This window comes from Agelaius tricolor, unplaced genomic scaffold, assembly GCF_023055355.1.
Source record: "Agelaius tricolor isolate 1412-34295 unplaced genomic scaffold, bAgeTri1.0.p SCAF_20, whole genome shotgun sequence".
Classification (NCBI taxonomy): domain Eukaryota; kingdom Metazoa; phylum Chordata; class Aves; order Passeriformes; family Icteridae; genus Agelaius; species Agelaius tricolor.
The window spans coordinates 480,327-499,564 of record NW_027269280.1 but is presented as its reverse complement, the minus strand read 5'-3'; the positions used below and the strand labels follow the sequence as shown (position 1 = coordinate 499,564).

The following is a 19,238-nucleotide window of genomic DNA, read 5'->3' as shown; positions in this document are numbered from 1 at the left end:
TGCTTGTATGAACTGATTGGAACCCAGGATGTTTTGAAATGGTTTTTTTGCAGCTTTTCAGACGGTTAGGAGCAGTTTGTTGGGATTTTTTAATGTGTGTATTTGTATTTCTTCCTTCAGCTGCTGGCTGCTCAGCCAGGCTCCCGTGCTTGCAGCTCTCAGCTGATGCTGCAGAGGGGACTGGAGCTCAATTGCTCTCACTAAATACACTCCAGAGCCCAGAGCTTCTCTCTGCACTCAGGCCCAGACTGGTCTGTGCTGGACTCAGAAATCCCAGGGAAGCCTGGAAGAACACAGCTAGAATGAATTGTGTTTCCTGAGAGCCTTCCCGACCCATTGAAATTTGCAGCACGAAGGGCACAGGCTGGGAGGGAGCTCTGAGTGCAATGGCTTTGGCTGACCCCTGCCAGCAGCCAGAGGCTTTGCTTTCCCCCTTCTCCATGTAAAACCCCAAAAACCTCACTGCTGTCAGACTGTCCCAGGAGCTGCCACAATTATTTCTGTATGAAGAGAGCACTCACTCATTGCAGCCTCAGGGTTTCTTACATTGACACTTCTCTTAAAATCTTCCCCATGGGCACAGCTCAAATTAACATATGCCATTGTTTTCTTCACAATTATCTCCACACCTCTCTTGCTAAGAAGCTGCAGAGAAGATGCCACCTTACCCTGTGTTTGCTGTAAGCCAGTGCCAACACTCTGGAGCATTCCTGGGGCGCCAGGAACAGCAGGGACACAAAGTAGACACAGCAGGCTCGCTGGATGAGTTTATTAGTGCATAGGTTAGAGATTTACTCCCCTCCGACCTCCAAACAAAGAGGCCCATGTGAAAAGGTCTGTTTTGCTTTAAAACAAACTCATTGAGGCAGCTGTTCAACAAGAAGTAAAAACTGTGGAGTAGCCTATTCCAATTTCTGGTCTTGATGGGCAGATTACTGCATTACAGAGAGAAAAATTCAACAGGACAGGATTCTGAGGGTCAGTTTACATAACCAGCTGGAAAACAGCAGGAGTGATTTCCCCCCATCTAATTTGCATATCTGTATAAATAATATTTACTGATAAAAATCTAGAAAACTACAGAATAAAAGATATTTACCTAGAATGAGCATTAAGGCAACCAATCCTTCCTTACTTTGCATGTAAACTTCCTCCCAAACATCAGTGAGCATTCTGGACTCAGAGGTAAAAGAAATTTGTTCATTGTTGAAGCCGAGTTTTTCAAGCGACTTCTTTATGGCTGACTTGAAAAGAGACCAATAATAATAATAACAATAATAATGATAATAACAATATTGTTTTCTTCTTTAAACAGGTTTGACATCTGAATAGCTCCAGCATATTCACAGTATACCTGGACAGCAAAGCAGGAATATTCATACACACAAGAGGAACTGTAAACTTTGCTGAATTTTGTGAAGCCTGAATTCTCCCTTACTGAGTAACTTTGATCTCAGACACTTCCAACAAAACCTAAGTTTAAGGACTCTAAACTGGTAGGACTGAGTTACTGCAAGTCAGCATGAGAGCTGAATATCTGAACACATTGATGAGTACAGTTTAGATTATGTTTAAAAAGGCACAAATCATCCTCTCCTCTACTTCTCTTAGAGTGTAAAAGTATCTACATATCTACATGGATATGCTTAAACAACGAGGAGTCACAAACCCAAGTTACAAATATTTTACACACAAAAATACAAAAATAACCTGTAACACTAAATGCAGTTATTTGGGTACATTTGAATTCTCTGAAGCTTTCAAGTGGTGCAAGCTGGCATTACAAAGGCATGTGTACACCAAAACACTTCATCCATGTTATAGCCACACATATTTCATAACAAATCAGTGTCTTAGTTTGTATTAAGTTTCAGACTCTTCTGGGGGAGCTCATCCCCCTGTGTTATATTCATACATCAACATTAGCAAACTCCAGAACAAGAAAACTTGATTTGGCTTTACAAAGTCATTTTTGTCATATTCATGTAAGCAATAAGGCTAAACTGATCCATGTTTCCTTTGCACAAGAACTACCTGTAAAATTACCTGCCCAAGTGCAAATTCAGCATTTCAGAGCTGTATGCTTTTTCCAGAAATGTTGCAACTAACTTTTTATTAACCATGAAGGAAGCATTTAAAGCAGTTAACCTTGACAGAAAAAATTAAAAAACTGGCAAGTGTAAAAAAGCTTTTTTTCGTTTTTCTTCTCAAGTAATGCACTAGGCAGTTAAAGGAGTAGTCCTTTCAGGATAAGGTATTTTAGCACTTGTTGGAGAAAAAGCATAAGGTTTAAATAGGTTAAGGTGACTAAATAATTAATACACTTAAACACAAGGCTACATCTCATAAAAATATTCACAAAAGTGCTAACAAAGGCAGCACTGGCAAGGTACTTAAAGTCATGATTAGAGTTAGGTTAGCAATAGGAAAAAAAAGCCAAACGCTCAAAACTCAATATATTGTCTCTCAACTCCCTACTGCAACTGTAACACTGAGATGTGAAAAAACCCGAAGTTACTTTAGGTCAAAACCAAGTTTCAGTCTCACAAGTGTCTAGTTTATGCTGTAAAATCCACACACCCCCTGATACATTCTGATCTTCATTTGTGAGTAAACATTAAGAGTGATTCTGCTTTCACTTTTAGCCATTAGTGACAGGTCATCGTGGTAAGGCATCATCTGTGGAAAAGGTTTGGTTTCACTGAAGATGTTTTGGAGTTCCTGAAGTTTGGTAACTCTTGGAATGTGCTTGCTAGGACAGAGTTGTTGCTAGGATAATTCCAAGTATCAGAAGCAATACAGTTACACATATTATTATGAACATCAATTTCTGCAGGGAAAAAAGAGAAAAGTTAAGATTGAAATACTTTGTCAGAAACAGAATGAAATATATTCAGAGCCACAGCAAGACTGACACCCCGGCTGAGTGCTGGGATTTTCTTCCTAAGCAGTAATCACTGCTATGATTTCCTGTTTCTAACACACATGTAGCCATAGTCCCAGGACAGAGCATCTGTGCAACATTTCCCTATGTCCCTGTACAGAATATTGGCTATTACTCATGCCCAACTCCTGCAAACATCATTACAGACAGATGTAGGTCAACTCTAAGTCGCTGCTCACTGCCACCCTCCTTGGACAAATATTTGCAGCCTGCTCAAGCCCTTACAGCTGCACCTGAGTGGAACTCACCAGGTCAGTAAAAACTCTGTGGGCACTGGCTCAGAGAGCTGAAGGGTTAAAAAAGGAGAGATGCTGCTGTGCAAATGCTTCAGGGTGTGGCTGGGGCAGCTGTTCCTGACTGCAGGTAATGACACATGAATTCTGCCCCCCTCCCGCACACCAGAGCTGAGAAGGATCTCCAGCCCCCAACCACAAACCTTGTGGATGTTAAAGGTGTTAGTACAGAAATGGGAATTTCTGATGAGCTGCCTGAACTGGGCCCTGCTCCTGGTGCTCTGGGTGCAGCTCTGGGCATGCTGCAAGCTGCATTCTGCTGCACCCACCACAGCAGCGAGCTGCTACTGCCTGCTTAGCCTGGCCAGGCACTGTCTGGGTGGGAAATGGGACTTCACTACAGAACAACACGGACACTGAGACAAATCCCATGTCCTAAACACACTGTTATCATCTCCCACTGTTTCATTAGGCTAGCATTAATAAACAGCTTCAAAGTAAGAAATGGAAGATGTTCTCCAAGCCATAATACCAAGTTCATGGCTGCAGACATCTAAAAGCTCTACTTAAACCCACAGAAATCCCCACTGGATCAAGTCCCAAGTGTCCTTAGTATTCCAGAGTGTTGCTGATGTGAACTTCAGCACAAAAGCAGTAACTGCAAGAGCTGGGAGCCAGCCCTGGCTGCTGGCTGCCACCTCCTGCTCTGAGTGCCCTGGCAGGTCCCAGCAGGGTCCCTGCACAGCCACAGCACACACAGGACCTGCCAGGGTCCTGCAGGGTGACAGAGCAGGGACACCAGGGCACTGGGCGGACAGGAAGGGGGAGCAGAACGAGACAGAGAACACAAGAGCCAAATTAGAAATTAGTTGATTAGTTACTTACTGCCACAGTGGCAGGAAGCCATGCATGCTGAGGTTATCCAAGCATCACCGAATACCCACAGACAAACCAATTATTAGAGCTACTATGGCAATCAACACCACTGACACAATGATAATTATCACCATTTTCTGTCAAAAAAACAAGGCAGTGTAAATATTAGGCACATTAACACTTGCATTTATGTTCAATTTTTCAAGCAGTTTTTAGATCCACAAGCACTTTCATTAAAGCCTTCCATATTCTTAAATTGAGATAAATTTATCTGTATAATCTTGCAAATGTAAGAATTAAGGTTTTTAAACAGGTAAACTCATGGATTAATGCCTGTACAGTCATCAGAGAGGACACAAGCCCCATTTACATGGACATTAATTGGGCTCTTTGAACACACTGAAAAGATCTTTTCTAAGGGATCAGGTGTGTTATCTCTGGGTGGATCTCCATCTATAGAAAATGAATTATTCCCTCAAATCCAGCTCACCAGAATGAGCCTCACCCAATTGCACAGCACATCAAAAGGGGAAATTGGAATGCAAAAATAAACTACTTAGTAGTCTGATATCAGAATATATTACTTGGTGGCTGATGGGAAGAAAGATACCAAGACAAAGCAAATGCCCTGGAAAGTGCCAGAACCTTCCTTTGAAATCAAGCCCTCCACAAATTCAGTGTCTGGCACAATGCCACACCCTTTCCAGAGGGAAGATTCCCCTAATTTATCTGAAATCATTAAAAATCGAAGCAGAATTTTTAAAAAATAAGCCTATTCAGCAAAATCACTTTTAATTTTTTCTGCTACCAAATTGATTTTATAGCTTTAAATTCAGGTAAGTTCACTTGTGATAAACAGCCAGAAACTTTTAAGGATATTTAGAATCTGAATAACTTAAGGTATTGTGAAAGCTGATAAGAAAAAGATGGGAATTTATCCACTGAAATCATACATTAATTCTTCTTTTGGGGTTTTACACTCTGTAATAGCAGTTCTGAGTGGAAAACTGTGAAAAACCCTTAGGTGTGCATGATCTGTTCTCACAGTCCCAGAAGTGTCTGTCCTCTGCTGGTATTATAAATTTTCAGTATTAACTACAGCAAAGCCATTCACATTGGAAATGCTGCTGTGCTACATTAAAATAGTGCCAAGCACAATGACAGAAAGACAACATACCCTGCGTGCTTTGCTTTGATATTTAACTGCCTTCTTTGTCTCTTCCTTTGCATGCTCCACATAATCTGTGGCATTCATCACGTTCTTCTCTATGTTGTTGATCATTTCTCCCTTAAAATGGAATTTTGAAGGAAAACCAAGTTATTGGAATGCACAGATCTTTGTTTAATCAATCTAAAAGAAAGGCTCTAGAACATCAAGAACTACTTCCACAGTCAATGATGCACACACTGGGGATGACATTTGTTCTGGCTGGGATGTGAAGGACGAAGGGAATGAGAAGCAAGGGCTGCCAGCTCTGAGGAACCAGGAACGCTCATGAGCAGGGCAGGTGAGTTTCTCTCTGTGCAGAACAGAAGAGAGCACCTGCAAACATCCCTGGTGTGCAGGGAGCGAGGGAGGGAGGCCCCAGCAGCCACAGCTGAGTGGCACACTGGGATCAGAACCCTGAGAGGCTGCAGGGGGACAGGGGGACACCCCCTGCCTCCACACAAGGTCCCTCAGCTGTCGGGGAGGACACACATGTGAGCTGCTCGGGGACTGGGGTGTCAGGGCATGACAAACTCAAACCAATTATGAGCAATGGCGTTGGGCAGTGAAATGGAGGACTGGTGAAGGATGACAGCAAATCTGTTACCTGGGTCTCTGTCCAGCAGAAGAAATAATCAGCAGCAGGAAACAGCAAAGCATTACAGAATGATGCACAAGTAACTTCAGTTTGTGTGTAATTCAAAAGAAACCTGCTACCAATTTCTCTTGGCTGTACATTTCATATCAAAACAACAAAGGACTTCTAGAACAAAACCCAATCACAAAAACAGGCAAGCTCCTCTAACTTGCTTTTCAGGCAAGTTTCTCTTTAACACTATTCTTTTCTCTTTCCTGCAGAAGTCAAACCATTTTAACATCAAGGTTAAGAATACTTTTGTTGGATAATTGGTATTTAAAGACTAAAAGTAGAACAGATTTATGTACATGTCAAGACAAAGCCTATGAATACTTGAAGGACTTGTCAAGCCCTTTACATTCATGTTGGTGAACACAGAACTGCACTTCAGCATGAGGTGCAAGGTGCACACAGCCTTGCTGACACACATCTTATTCCACTGAGGCTGAGAACCCAAAATCCCCAAGGAATTAACAACACAATTCCACAAGATAGGTTTTCTTACTTAAACATGCCCAGAGGTGTTCCAGCATATTGCAATTAATCAAATTGGAAAAAATATTAAATATACAGACTGGAAGGCAAGTCTGTGGTCAGTTACTGAAAGGATAAGGACATTGAGATGGTCAATTTGTCCACAACAAAACAAGGAACATCCTAAATTGATTTCCATGTACTTTAATCACAGTCTAGAATCACAGAGTCACTCTAAATCTGCACTACCTGAACTTCATCAGCTGCTCTGCCCATGGCACGGGAGGAGCGAGGCCAGGCCAGCCCCACGTACCTGCGTCTCCACAAACATGGCCATGTCCATGAACAGCTCGTGCAGCTCCCGGATGCTGGACTCCAGCCTCATGATGTCCTTGTGCCGGGACTCGATCTCGTTCAGGGCCTGCCGGGTGATCTGCGAGTCTGAAATGATCTGGGACAGGGACACAGGGACACAGGGACAGCCTGAGCACCAGCAGCCTCCGGGAGCAGGCAGCAGGGCAGCGACAGGCGATGGCCCAGAAATACGTACATCAGAGGTGAAAATGGAAGGATTACCGCTCTCCAGCATCTCCTCCAGCTCCTCATCAGTGGTGGTCTTGCCGGCTAGGATAAAAACAACAATTAGCAGGAGAGGCTAATGACAAACTTGAAAAGCACATTTTTTACTTTGAAAAGTAAAATTTTCTTGTAATTTGCCAGTTCCCCTGTTAGCATTCCCCATTTCAGCAATGTATATAGTAATTTCTACAGAGCATTTAAAAAAAAAAAAGACTAATTTTAGGCACTTTTTAGACACTTTCCAAGGTAGAGACACTTTCCAAGACGCTTTCCACTGTGCTTCACAGTAAAGTCAGGAACCTTTCTAAATACTCCTAATAATGAATTGGAAGCAAGTCATATGTGACTCAGTCAACAAATGATTAAAGCACATATAACAGCAGCACTGATTTCATGCCAGATGAAGTGTCCTTGTAGACAAAAATGGAACCACATAAAAAGAGCTGTTATCCCGTTAGGCATGTTAATTTTGGAATGGCTTTTAATAACACTTGCTGTTTCAGAATGCAGCTTTTCTTAATGCTTCATTTAAAGTTGCAACATTGGAAGTAAATGAAGCAAAGGAAAAAGATAATTTCTTTAATAATTTTCAATCTAAAGGAAATTATTGAGTTTTCTCTCTTTTCTTTACAGCTGTTCTGAAAAGAGTAACATCAAGGAGTTTGTGCCATGCAGTAAAATTGTTTCTTTTCTCTCACACGCTGTGAGATGCTGTCCAAGATCTCTGAGGCTTTATACACTGATGGATAAGGAACAAGGGGGCACTACCAACAAGTAACTGGTTGGTTTGAACAAGGGGGCACTACCAGCAAGTAACTGGTTTGTTTGAACAAGGGGGCATTACAAGTAACTGGTTGGTTTGAACAAGGGGGCACTACCAACAAGTGTAACTGGTTGGTTTGAACAAGGGGGCACTACCAACAAGTGTAACTGGTTGGTTTGAACAAGTAACAGGTCGGTTTTGGGGCAGCCAGGGTCACTCACTGATCTCCAGCTGCCTCTGGATGCGGCCCTTGCTGCGCTCCCGGAACAGCGTCTGCGTCTCGTTGTACTCGGTCATCACCTCCACAAACTTGTGTGCCAGCACCGAGTGCTGCAGGGGACAGGGGGACAGACACAGGGACAGAGCATCAGGGAGGGACAGCAGGGACAGACAGGGGTGTCAGAAAGGGCCATTTCTGTCACACAGCAACAGCTCTGCACAGCACCTCCCAGTGGCACTCGCAGCCCTACAGAGCAGCACAGGAGCTCTGACATGAGTTCAGGGCACTTAAACTCATTCTCCACAGAACCCCCTGATTTTCTTTAGGCTGCAGGGAGCCTACCTGTGTTTTTCTGATCCTGAGGTCCACTGATGTCCGATTGGCATTTTCACCCTGATCAAAGCTCTGCTCGATAGCTGGGAACAACACAAGAGTACAGAGTCAGTGTCAGTTATTTAACAGCTCAATTGCTTTGTAAATATTATTATTACTTTTTAAATACAAGTTCCCCAGAGACATGTAGCATTTCAGGGAAGAGGGGTGGCATATACCAGTAAAATTTTAAAATAATTGTGGTAATTGGTAGAGATCTTTAAACACAGTAACTGCTTCAATCATACTCTTAACAGAGTCACATTACTGTCCATTACACTGGAAAAAATTTTTAAAGGTGTCATTTTGTAGTTAAAGTTAATCTTCTTCCAAAATATCATCTCCCCAAAAAGCACTTCAGGTGCAGAAGACATTTCTCTATGGAGGAATTACTTTGCATTGACATTTTCTAGGTAATTTCTGAAAGCAAGGAGTTTCACTTGTCCTCACAGCTTACCCTTTAACCTGGCCCGGATTTTATTAGCAATCTTCTTGATTTCCTCATTTAGTTCTTCAAGTTCTTCCTTTGTTCCTTTTAAAAAAATATATTTTTTTGAACCGTTAATGATTGATTATAGTAAGTCAGCAAGTCTACAAATCCACCTTGTAATCTCAGAATTTCATTCAGTACAACTCCTAAATTGCTGTTTTTGTAACAGCAACCATCAAGTGCTTCCTTCTCATGACAGGCTTACACCTAGGCAGTATTATGATTACCAAATCTTCAACTAAACCAGGTGACAAACAGTTTTGTTAACACTTTCAGGGTAATGCCAATTTGCTAGTCAGAAGTTGAATGCTCCTGAGTTGTAAGTGCAGGTGAAAGCAGGGATTTTTCTCCCCTTTTCTGTGAGTGCTGTGTCCCACGTGTGCAGTGCTTTGACAGTCAGTGACACGCCTGTGCCAGGCAGCACCTGGGACATTCTGAGGCTTCCAGCAGAGCATTCACAGGGAGCTGTGCTCATCCCCAGAACACGGGGAGCTGTGCTCATCCCCCAGAACATGGGGAGCTGTGCACATCCCCAAGAACAGGAACATGGGGAGCTGTGCACATCCCCAGAACACGGGGAGCTGTGCTCATCCCCCAGAACACACACTGCTCACAGGTGCTGCCATTGAACAGCCAGGTGGGCCCTGGTTAAACCTGAGACCCTGAAAAAGCAGCTGCAAAATCAGCTGTGGGAATGCAAACACCCACCAAGGAAAACAGGACAAAATAACACCCCAAATTCAGTTTCCACCACTGAGATGAAGTCACAAGATAACTGGCAAGGCAGCATTGCAACATTCACACAACAAACACCTCAGCATCTTTTGTTCCCTTTTCTCTGAGCCCTGCCCAGGAGCACAGACAAGGCTGGGCCAGGGACAGGGCCAAGCTCTGGGCAGGGGCCCTGAACTTCCCAGTTCTGTATGGGAAAGCACAACTGCACTTCCAGCTCTGGGCTAAAGCCTCTGAAAATGGGGCTGCACGTGGAACTGCAAGCTCTGCAGTGGAATTGCACGTGGAACTGGCAGCACTGCAGAGCAGCTGGCTCTGGTGCCACACAGGACCCTGGCCCCACGCAGGAATAAAGATCTGACAGCACAAACTGCAGCTGACAACTTCAGCATTTCCACAGATTAGAAGAAACCTAAGCAACCTCTCTGCTTCAGAAGGAAAACACCCATATTAAACTGAGTTTTGGTATAGGAAAGGTTTGGATGACACAAGAAATATTCTGAACAGACATTTTTTCAAATTATACTTTTAAAAGGTCAAAATAAACAAATGAAAGTATTAATTCAAATTAAAAATGAAAATGTTTACTTAGCGTTACATTTTGCATTCTGAACATCTGAAGTTCTATTCTTATGGACAGCTAAAATATGCAAACAATATTTCAGAGTATCTAGCCACACTTATGTGACATCTTAAAAATTATTGCTCACTTCCTTCAGGATTTGGTGCTGACAGGATAATGCTGTGCTGCTTCTTCACTTCTTCCACATTTTGTGCTATTTTTGCTATGTTATTTCTGATTTCCTCAACCTAGAGGAAGAGAAATATGACAAAGAAGACATTAGAATAATTTAGGGGAAATCTTTTTTAAAAAAACCAAAAAAACCCCTGCTAATAAAACCCAAACTATTTCATCTGTAAGTAGTAGTAGATTTCATCAGAAAGAAATCCCAACAGAAATGTCAACATTTAAACAGTCTGTAATTATTTTTTTTAAACTAAAACCCAGTATTGGTAATAGCAAATATATTCTGAATGGCCAAAAACTCAAGTGCTAATATTCCTAATAAAAAACTATTTCAAAATTTCATTGGCAAATTTCTTGTTGACAGCAAATTAAAAACATTTCTCTGCAATAAACACAGAAAATACCCTGAAATAAACTAACAAAGCATTAGCAACATTTGTTTTGGCATATAATTATCAACCATACTGGGGAGGATGTGTAGATGAATTGTTAAACCTGAAATTAACTGAAATTTATTTACTGAAATTAAAAGGCACAGAGAAGAAATACTCAGTCTTCAATCCAGGTGAAAACTGTAACTTTACCTGTTGGAAGAAGTCATCCATAAAATGGTCTTTCTCAATGATAACTGTCTCCCCATCTTCATTTCCTTTATACTGTAAAAAACAAGCACAAATCTGTGACACTGACCCCAGGACATGCTCTGAGGAAACCCCAGCCCTGCCACTCTGCTGCAGCACACACATCTCCATCACCAGTCTGCAAAGCCAGGGAAGGGCTGCAATCTAAAAGCAAACAAGCAGAGAGGCCCCAGGAGTCAAGAGACTCCTAGAGAGCAGTGACTGAGTGCTGGGAGCCCCTGTGCCCCAAGGGCAGCGGCCCAGGGCAGCCAGGACAGAGCCCGTGCCCAGCTCTGCCCCTGCCCAGCGCTGCCAGCCCGCACCAGGGCAGCCCCAGTCAGTCTGCACCACGCCAGAAATGCCCCAATCCCACCAGGACAGCCCCAGTCAGTCTGCACCACGCCAGAAATGCCCCAATCCCACCAGGGCAGCCCCAGTCAGTCTGCACCACGCCAGAAATGCCCCAATCCCACCAGGGCAGCCCCAGTCAGCCTGCACCACGCCAGAAATGCCCCAACCCCACCAGGACAGCCCCAGTCAGTCTGCACCACGCCAGAAATGCATCCTGACATGGGTGAGACACCCAGAAATGCCCCATTCCTACCAGGACAGCCCCAGTCAGTCTGCACCACGCCAGAAATGCCCCAATCCCACCAGGACAGCCCCAGTCAGCCTGCACCAAGCCAGAAATGCATCCTGACATGAGTGAGACACCCAGAAATGCCCCAATCCCACCAGGGCAGCCCCACCCAGCCTGCACCAAGCCAGAAATGCATCCTGACATGGGTGAGACACCCAGGCTCTGCCCCATTCCCCAGCCCAACCCACGGATCTCAGCTTCTATCACAGGAAAAGACACAATTCATGTGCATCATAGAAGGAAAAGAGTTCAGCCTTCTCTTCTTTCATTCCCTCCTGGAGCACAGACTGTTTGCAGTGCAGTGGGTGAAAATTAGAACAAAATGTTACCCTTAACATACAGTCAACAGGTTATCTGTTAGAAAAGAACAAGCTACAAGATAATTGTCATTAAGGGACTTTCATTACAAGACACCTTTCTTTTCTTACAAGGCCATCTGATCTCCTAACACCCACTTTCTGCTCCTAACCTCTGATCCTATTACCCAAGAAGTTTAGTTCTGGTTTTCTTAAATTACGGGAGATACACGCATTGTTTGCATGACAATTCTGAATTTAATCCCGTGTCAAACACTGCTATTATCTTATAAAGAAGTTACTGTCAATTAACACAATGTAGGAGTGGCCCAACCCTCAGGGAGAAGTTACAGACTCGGTGCCAGCTCCTCTCCTGCAAACGCAGGGAATGCACAAAGCCCCGGGGCAGAGCCCAGCTGGGTTTGTGCTCTGGGGAAACAAAGATGCCCCAGGAGAAACACGGGCAGGAGATGTCAGTGCCCTCCCGGACCCACCACCAGGGCTTGGTAACTTACTCATGTTGGGAGATAGCGCCAGAACTCCAATTATCTGTCCTTACAGATTGCCATCAATTAACAGCCTTGCTCAACACAAACAAGGGAGGAAGTCTGTGCCCCAAGGAGTCAGCCACAACTTTACCATTCCCAAGACTGCACTGCTACCAAGCCTCAAGCTCTAAGTTAATGTTTAAAAAGGAGCTACACTTTAAATACACTTAATTTCATTATCTGTGCAGAAGAACTATCTATGTTTGTATTTACTGGGTAAAGGATAATTTTTCTGCTTGTTCATACCTGCATCCTGTATTTAGCTATTTGAACTAAAAATAATGAAAATACCACCTACTAAGGGATTCAGAATGTCAGCTTTTAGTTGGATCAGATCAGTAACACCTGAGTGAATCCTGAATGAATGAAAGACAGCAATGTGACTCAGAAATGTGGAGATGCTCAGCTGGGAGGCAGCTGACCATGACTCCCAGCCCACAGCCTGTGCCACGTGTATTTCACTGTCCCACTTGGGGGCAGTGATACCACTGACAGATCAATTTGTCCAAGGATTTATGGACAGCCTACCTCAGTCATCAGCACTTGAGACACCTGAGAAGTCTGTCAGCCTCTGTTCTCTGTATTCTTAAATCATCTCTTACCTAAAATGCAGCTAATGTGCTGACTCTCTCCAACTGATGTGACCAAGAACTCCCTTTTATCGGAGTTTAGCAGAAGCACACTGCTCTCCCTGGACTTCACCTCCCCCGTACAAGCAGTATCACAAGAAGCTGATAAAAAGTCTCACGTCAATGCCAAGTGCAATCTAATAAACTCTGTTTGCAGCTCATACCTTGACCTTGGGACTCCAAGTCTGGGACACCCAGCTCCATAAACATTCAGGGACTGTGAAATCCATCCAGCCTCAGCAGGGTTTGTGCTGCTGTGGCTGGGGCAGGGTTAACTCTCTCCCCAGCACTGGCACGGGCTGTGTTTGGGCTGTGTTTGGGATTTGTGCCGGGCCAGGGCTGATGAACAGGGACATTTCATTACAGACCTACAGAGGCAGGGCCTTTCCTGCTCCCCTCCAAGGGGGCTGGGGGCACGGGTGGGAGCAGCTGTCCCCAGGGGACCCAAGGGACATTGCAGAGCACATGGCATCATGCTCGGTGCATGAAGCTGCAGCAGGAAGGAAGGGGGGCACCTTTAGTGTTCAGGCATTGTCCTCCCAAGCCACTGTTATGTGTGCCAGCTCTGCTTTTCTGCCCATTGGAAGTAGGAAGGAATTCTTTTTCCTGCTTTGCTTGCGTGCAGCTTTTACTTTACCAGTTAAACTGCCTTTATTCTCAATCCATGAGTTCTCTCACTTCTGGAATTCTGCCCCATGCCACCGGGGCGAGCGAGGGAGCAGCCGTGTGCTGCTCTGGCTGCCAGCAGGGTTAAACTACAGAAATCCTCAGCATGAGATTCTCACCAATGTCATTTCTCAGCTCCAAGCAGAAGCTATCCTGATGGTTTATGAAGCTTCTGTCACTCCCACTGCCTTACAGAACTGCAGAAATAACCCAGTCTGGAGATCTCTTGGTAATGACTGACCTCTGGAACTGGAAACAGCTTTTGACTGAAAAACGTGACTGTTCTTGCCCTTGAGGCTCCGTCCAAGGCCGCAGTTTCTCAGAGCAGATCACGTGCAGCTCGCTCCTGCGGCAGGCTGCTGGCCATAGCTGACCATTCTCCCGGGAAGCAGCCCCCAGGAGTACCTCACCAGAGCTACAGCCTCTCCCCACAGTACCCGTGTGCCAGGAACCCTCGTGCCCCAGCAGCCGAGGAGGGCAGGGGCAGGTCAGTCCCTGCCAGCCCCAGTAAAGCAGCTCACAGTGCTCCGAGGGCACGGGCTCACCCTCAGCACCTCCCGCCACAGCTGACCCGGGCACGAACAACAGCCAGGCTCCTCCTGCTGCAGGCCTCACCCTGGGCTTGCTTCTGCACCACCCCGTTCCACAGCCCCAGCCGCTGTGACCGAGGCATTCCACCTGCTCCTCGACAGCTCTGGGGCCACTGAGACACCAGCCAAGAGAGGGTTTAGGGAAAAATCAACGCACTTCTGGTCCAGCCACAGGTCCTGCTTAAAAAAGCTGCAGTCAGAGATGAACTTGCAGAACTTGCTGTGTACGACTCATTTTTCAAATATGAACTTGCTATGTACGACTCATTTTTCAAACATTACACGTAACAGATCTTCATTAACGCTCATGAGTAAAGAAATATAAAAATCAAGTATTTTAAATGATTCACCTATCAAGCATGAAAACTGGATTCCAGCAGACAGCTCTGCATCCCCTTCAGCACGTCACAAGGGGGAAATTTTGGAGCCATGTGGACAATGCAGCCCAAAGCTGAGATCTAACCCAGCACTCTGCTTGAGCAGAGAGAGGTTTATGTCTAACCTCCCTCTGAAATGACAGAACAACAAGGAAGTATGAATAAGTTTTATTACCAGACTTTAAAAGGCAGTCTGTTTGTAATACCTGAAGCTAGCTGAAGGTCTGAACATGGATTGGATTGTTCAGCTCTTTTAGAGCCCTTTCAGGTGGACCTGTGTCTGTGAACAGCAAACCACTGAAGGCTGGGAGCACATCTTGCCATCACAGCTAGGTACTACTCACTTTCTTCTGCCCTAAACACCTACTGTAAACCACTACTGAAAGCAGTGTATTGGATCAGAGAACCTTTTTATCTTATACTTACTGTGCTCAAAATAACTAAAACCAGTCTGGATTTGCTCAACTGTCCCATTAATTGCATTAAAAGACAATTCCAACAGCTTAAAGAGGTTAATTTGGGCCTGCTTAGAGTAATTTAGAAATGACATTAAAATAACCCCCTGAAGTTGAACAATTACAATTATGGTGGCTGTCTTCTCAAAAAGCACATAGTTTACAAAACTTCTCTGAGCCAAGAAAACAAGAGGAAGCAGCATTATCTGAAGGCTATATAATCTGCATGTCATCAACCACTTCTTTCTCCAGCAACTGTTTAACAGCCTAAACACAGTGCACTGACAAAAATATCTGGCAGTTATGTTAATGTTGTGTCAATGAACCACAAACATTGATAGGCAGCATTTCTCCCTCTTCCTTATAATGATCTAGGAAAAACTAACAGCAAAATGCTTTGCTGGCTGCCCAGTAAAATGCAGGAGCACACAAACGAGGAGAGGGGAAATGAGCATTTCTGCTGAAGGCAATGGTGTGCTCAGTTAGAGCAGGCCAGTGCAGGCTGGCATCCTTGGGACCCCTTGTGCAGCACTGAGGCTCTGTGGGGATGGAGAGAGCTGACCCACCTCACCCAGGTGAGGTGTGCCCAAAGGAAACAAGGAAACCCTCATGGTAAGGAAAGAGCTGAGGCATAGCTACTCCTGAAACCTTTGCAGGCCTAGGCCTGTTTGAAAACCACAATGTCTATGTTCTGCTCTTAATGGTTAGCCAAATGCAATGCAATGAAACTACATTAATAAACCTAAACGCTTTGGAAAACAGGCAAGCAAGAGTTAACACGTTATTTCTTTGGATTCGCAATTCCTTTTCAGAGCATCTCATCCACGTGTCAGGCATCTCTGTTCAAAGCATTCATCCTATAAAAGGAAAACCACTTCACAAAATCATTATATTTTTGGTATTTCTGATAAAGATGTAAGATGGAAGCCGCTACTTCAATGAGCTGCCCGTGGAAATGGGAATATCCATCTCCCTTGGATATGCAACTTTACAAAACTTCAGGTCAACTACACACTTCTAATTGTGATGAAACATAGACTAGATCTGCAGTAACTTTAACCTTCCTTTCATGTTCAAATATTTTCCTAATTAGAAGAAAATGTTTAAGTCTCTAAGGTGTTCATTAATTCTGCAGTGGAAATGACATTGATGAGCACATGAAGCACTTCAGGAATACTGGCCCATACAGATTTAAAAAGCAGCCCACTGCAGTAATGTTTTCAGATGTCAAATACTAAAGCTGCCTTACAAATTCCTCTGTTCAGCTGCATTAAACACTTTCAGCCCTGTCGGTGGGGGGTGTGGCAGGGTGTGGAATTGGTTTCTTCCATTTACAGACACAGGACAGGATTAAGTCTGCGGGTACAGAACTATAAATATAAAGCAAATTTGAATCACTGCTGGCTGCCTCATCTATCTGGGACGTGTGCACCAGCACCGAAATCTGGCACATGTTCCCACAGCCTGGAAAGGGAATAACTGTACCTGAAAGAAATGACACTGGTGTTTTGGCATGACTCCAAAACATCATTCCTGGTAGAGAAACTGTAATTTAGTAATCCTAAAACTCTTCCAATGCCTATTCGCCCTTTCAGAGAGGAAGACAAAGAGACTGGTAATTCCATCACTAGAGATGGAGCTTCCAAAATGTGTTTTATGATCCAGAATGAAAGAGCCCCAGACGCGAATGCAGCTCAACACAGCCCAACTTCCACACATATGTGGAGTACTGGGACTATCACAGGAACTCCTGCGCGTTCTCCATTTCCATTCCTTTTCAGGAAAGAAACAAAACAAACCCAAAACAAAAACCCTCAAATATCCTTTTATTCTACCCAAGCCATATCCTGTTGCAGACAGACGGATGCTGCCTGTCCCTAGACTCTCCCTTCTTTTTTAGGATACTGTTTCCAAAGCACAAGTGGGGGAAAGGAAAAGAGCGTATAAACAGAGGCAGCTACCATTTTGTAAACACGCGGAAAATGAGGCTTGCAGAGCGCTTTCCTGCCGCATCACGGCCCGGGAGCTGCCGGGCGGGCCGACCCACCCCGCCACAGCCCGGGCGGCTCCGGCGCGGCACCACCGGGGAATTCAGCGCAATTCAGCGCAATTCAGCGCCGCCCGAGGCGCTCGGCAGCGGCCGGGGAGCAGCGGAGCAGGGCGCGCTGCAGACACCGCGGAGGGCGGCACAGAGCCCCGGGATCCTGGCGGGAGCGGGGCCCGCCCGGCCCGCGGAGCCGCCATCCCGCCCGCCCGCCCGCCCGCCGCCCCGGCCCCGCGCCCACCTCTGCCAGGTCGGCCAGCCGGTCCTTCATCCCCGCGGCGGCCCCGCGGCGCTGCCGCCCTCCGCGCTGCTTCCCTGCGCGGGGCCCGCCCGCCAGCCCGGCCGCCCACCGCGCACGCTCGGGCCCGGGCCCGCGCCCCGCCCGGCGCCGTGACGTGAGGGGAGGAACGGGCCCGGCTGCCTGGGCAAGGGGAGCGGGCACCGAGAGCCGGGACAGGCCCGGCTACATGGGCGCGGGGAGCGGGCACCGAGAGCCGAGAGCAGGCCCGGCTAAACGGGCACGGGGAGCGGGCACCGAGAGCTGGGGCAGGCCCGGCTAAATGGGCGCGGGGAGCGGGCACCGAGAGCCGAGAGCAGGCCCGGCTAAACGGGCACGGGGAGCGGGCACCGAGAGCAGGCCCGGCTAAATGGGCACGGGGAGCGGGCACCGAGAGCCGAGAGCAGGCCCGGCTACATGGGCACGGGGAGCGGGCACGGCGGGCAGCCCGGCCCCACAGAACGGGCACGATGGAAGGGGCACGGCGGGCAGCCCGGCCCCACAAAACGGGCACGATGGACGGACACGGCGGGCAGCCCGGCCCCGCGGCACGGGCAGAGCGGGCGGGCAGGCGGCGGGCACGACCGGTGTGGCACCGCTCCGGAGCGGGCGGGCACTGCAGAGCCTGTGGATGCACTCCTGCCATCCACAGGGGTCTGTACGAGCGGGGCTCACGGAGGAATCCTCGGTGCGGGAGAGCTGCGGTGCGCACCAGGGAATTCCCATCCCATGAGGAATCGTAACTCGGTTGTGGGAGATTGTCATGAGAGAAGTTGTAACAAGTGTGGTCTGGTTATTTTTTGGTGGTCCAGGCTTGTGTGAAAGGCCCGAGGGTTTGTAGGGCAGAGCGTGCAGGGGCTGTGGAAGGCAATGCTCCTTCTCACATCTCCAAACGCTCTGGACCTGCTGCCTTTTGTGTGTTTACCTGTGCCACACTTGCTAAGTCTGCCCACAGCTGACCTAAGATACAGGAAACGTAAAGGCCTTTTAAAAGTAATTCTTCTGCTGATTACCTGCGGATCTCACGGACTCTAATCTTTTAGGCAGTGATTTAACACCGCTGAAGTGTTTTGCTGCCTTTGCTGAATGTGGAGCAGATGTTTTGTGCATCCTCTGAACTGAACGCTTAATTATGGATGCCGATGAAACAGATGCTAAAAACTCGATTCCACATGGTAATTTATCTTTTTAACAATAAAATAGGTGTTTGCCAGGAGCTCAAATGCTATGATAATGGATTTTTTAATTATTCCAAATTACAGTGTTGATAGCTTGCAGGGAAAATGTATTTCACTAATAAATTTACAATATTAAGAAATAACTAAAGCACAGTGAGTGTTACATACACAGTTACAGATTGCTTTTCCCCCCATGTTTATATCTTCCCCCCATCTTTAAAACTGCCAAACTCCACTAATGTGGCTTTATGGCCTCCTATTTATAAACACATTCCTGTTTGTCGAAAGAAGAGGTGGAATTCACAAGGGTTTTACCAGGATAGCATTGTGCTGAGAAAAATAAGAGTTGCATATTCTGAAAAAATAATCCTGACACCTAGAGGCGCTCAGCAGAAGTGCTAGAAACCACACAAACCCAACTCCTCTCAAAAAGGGAAGGCAAATTCAATGTGCCAGTGATTTTTCCAAGCAAATCTCATGCAATATTTGGATTGGCATTACACTATCCAATAAGCAAGAATTACAGAACACGCCAGCCGCTCTTGTAAAGCTTTGTGTACAATTTGTGTCTATGTCAAAGGAAATTAACAAGAAATAAACTACATTTGTATGTATCAGCTGCCATGAAATACTCTCCTTGTCA

The 19,238-nt window shown here is 45.9% G+C and overlaps 1 protein-coding gene across 3 annotated transcripts; it reads right to left on the bottom strand.

The window, feature by feature from the left end:
• Positions 1-755: 755 nt before the first annotated feature.
• Positions 756-17,512, bottom strand: STX2 (syntaxin 2). 3 transcript variants are annotated; one of them, XM_071444924.1, is made up of 11 exons: positions 17,382-17,512; positions 10,860-10,931; positions 10,238-10,337; positions 8,763-8,837; positions 8,276-8,349; positions 7,935-8,043; positions 6,922-6,995; positions 6,685-6,822; positions 5,231-5,341; positions 4,130-4,190; positions 756-2,830 (listed from the first exon to the last, which is right to left on the bottom strand). In XM_071444924.1, exons 1-11 carry the CDS (start codon positions 17,409-17,411, stop codon positions 2,676-2,678), a joined length of 999 nt encoding a protein of 332 aa, XP_071301025.1. In that variant the 5' UTR covers positions 17,412-17,512; the 3' UTR covers positions 756-2,675. The 3 variants fall into 3 exon arrangements, with proteins under 3 accessions (XP_071301025.1, XP_071301024.1, XP_071301023.1); XM_071444922.1 differs by having other exon boundaries at positions 2,691-2,830; positions 4,063-4,190; XM_071444923.1 differs by lacking the exon at positions 4,130-4,190.
• Between the last annotated feature and the right edge of the window lie 1,726 nt (positions 17,513-19,238).

Excerpts from the sequence above, each read along its gene's own strand:
- STX2 (XM_071444924.1), bottom strand. The coding sequence starts at position 17,411 with ATGAAGGACCGGCTGGCCGACCTGGCAGAG. Across the intron at positions 10,932-17,381 it reads GGCTGGCCGACCTGGCAGAG|TATAAAGGAAATGAAGATGG; the intron begins GTGGGCGCGGGG and ends TGTTTTTTACAG. Across the intron at positions 4,191-5,230 it reads ATCAAAGCAAAGCACGCAGG|AAAATGGTGATAATTATCAT; the intron begins GTATGTTGTCTT and ends TTTTTTTGACAG.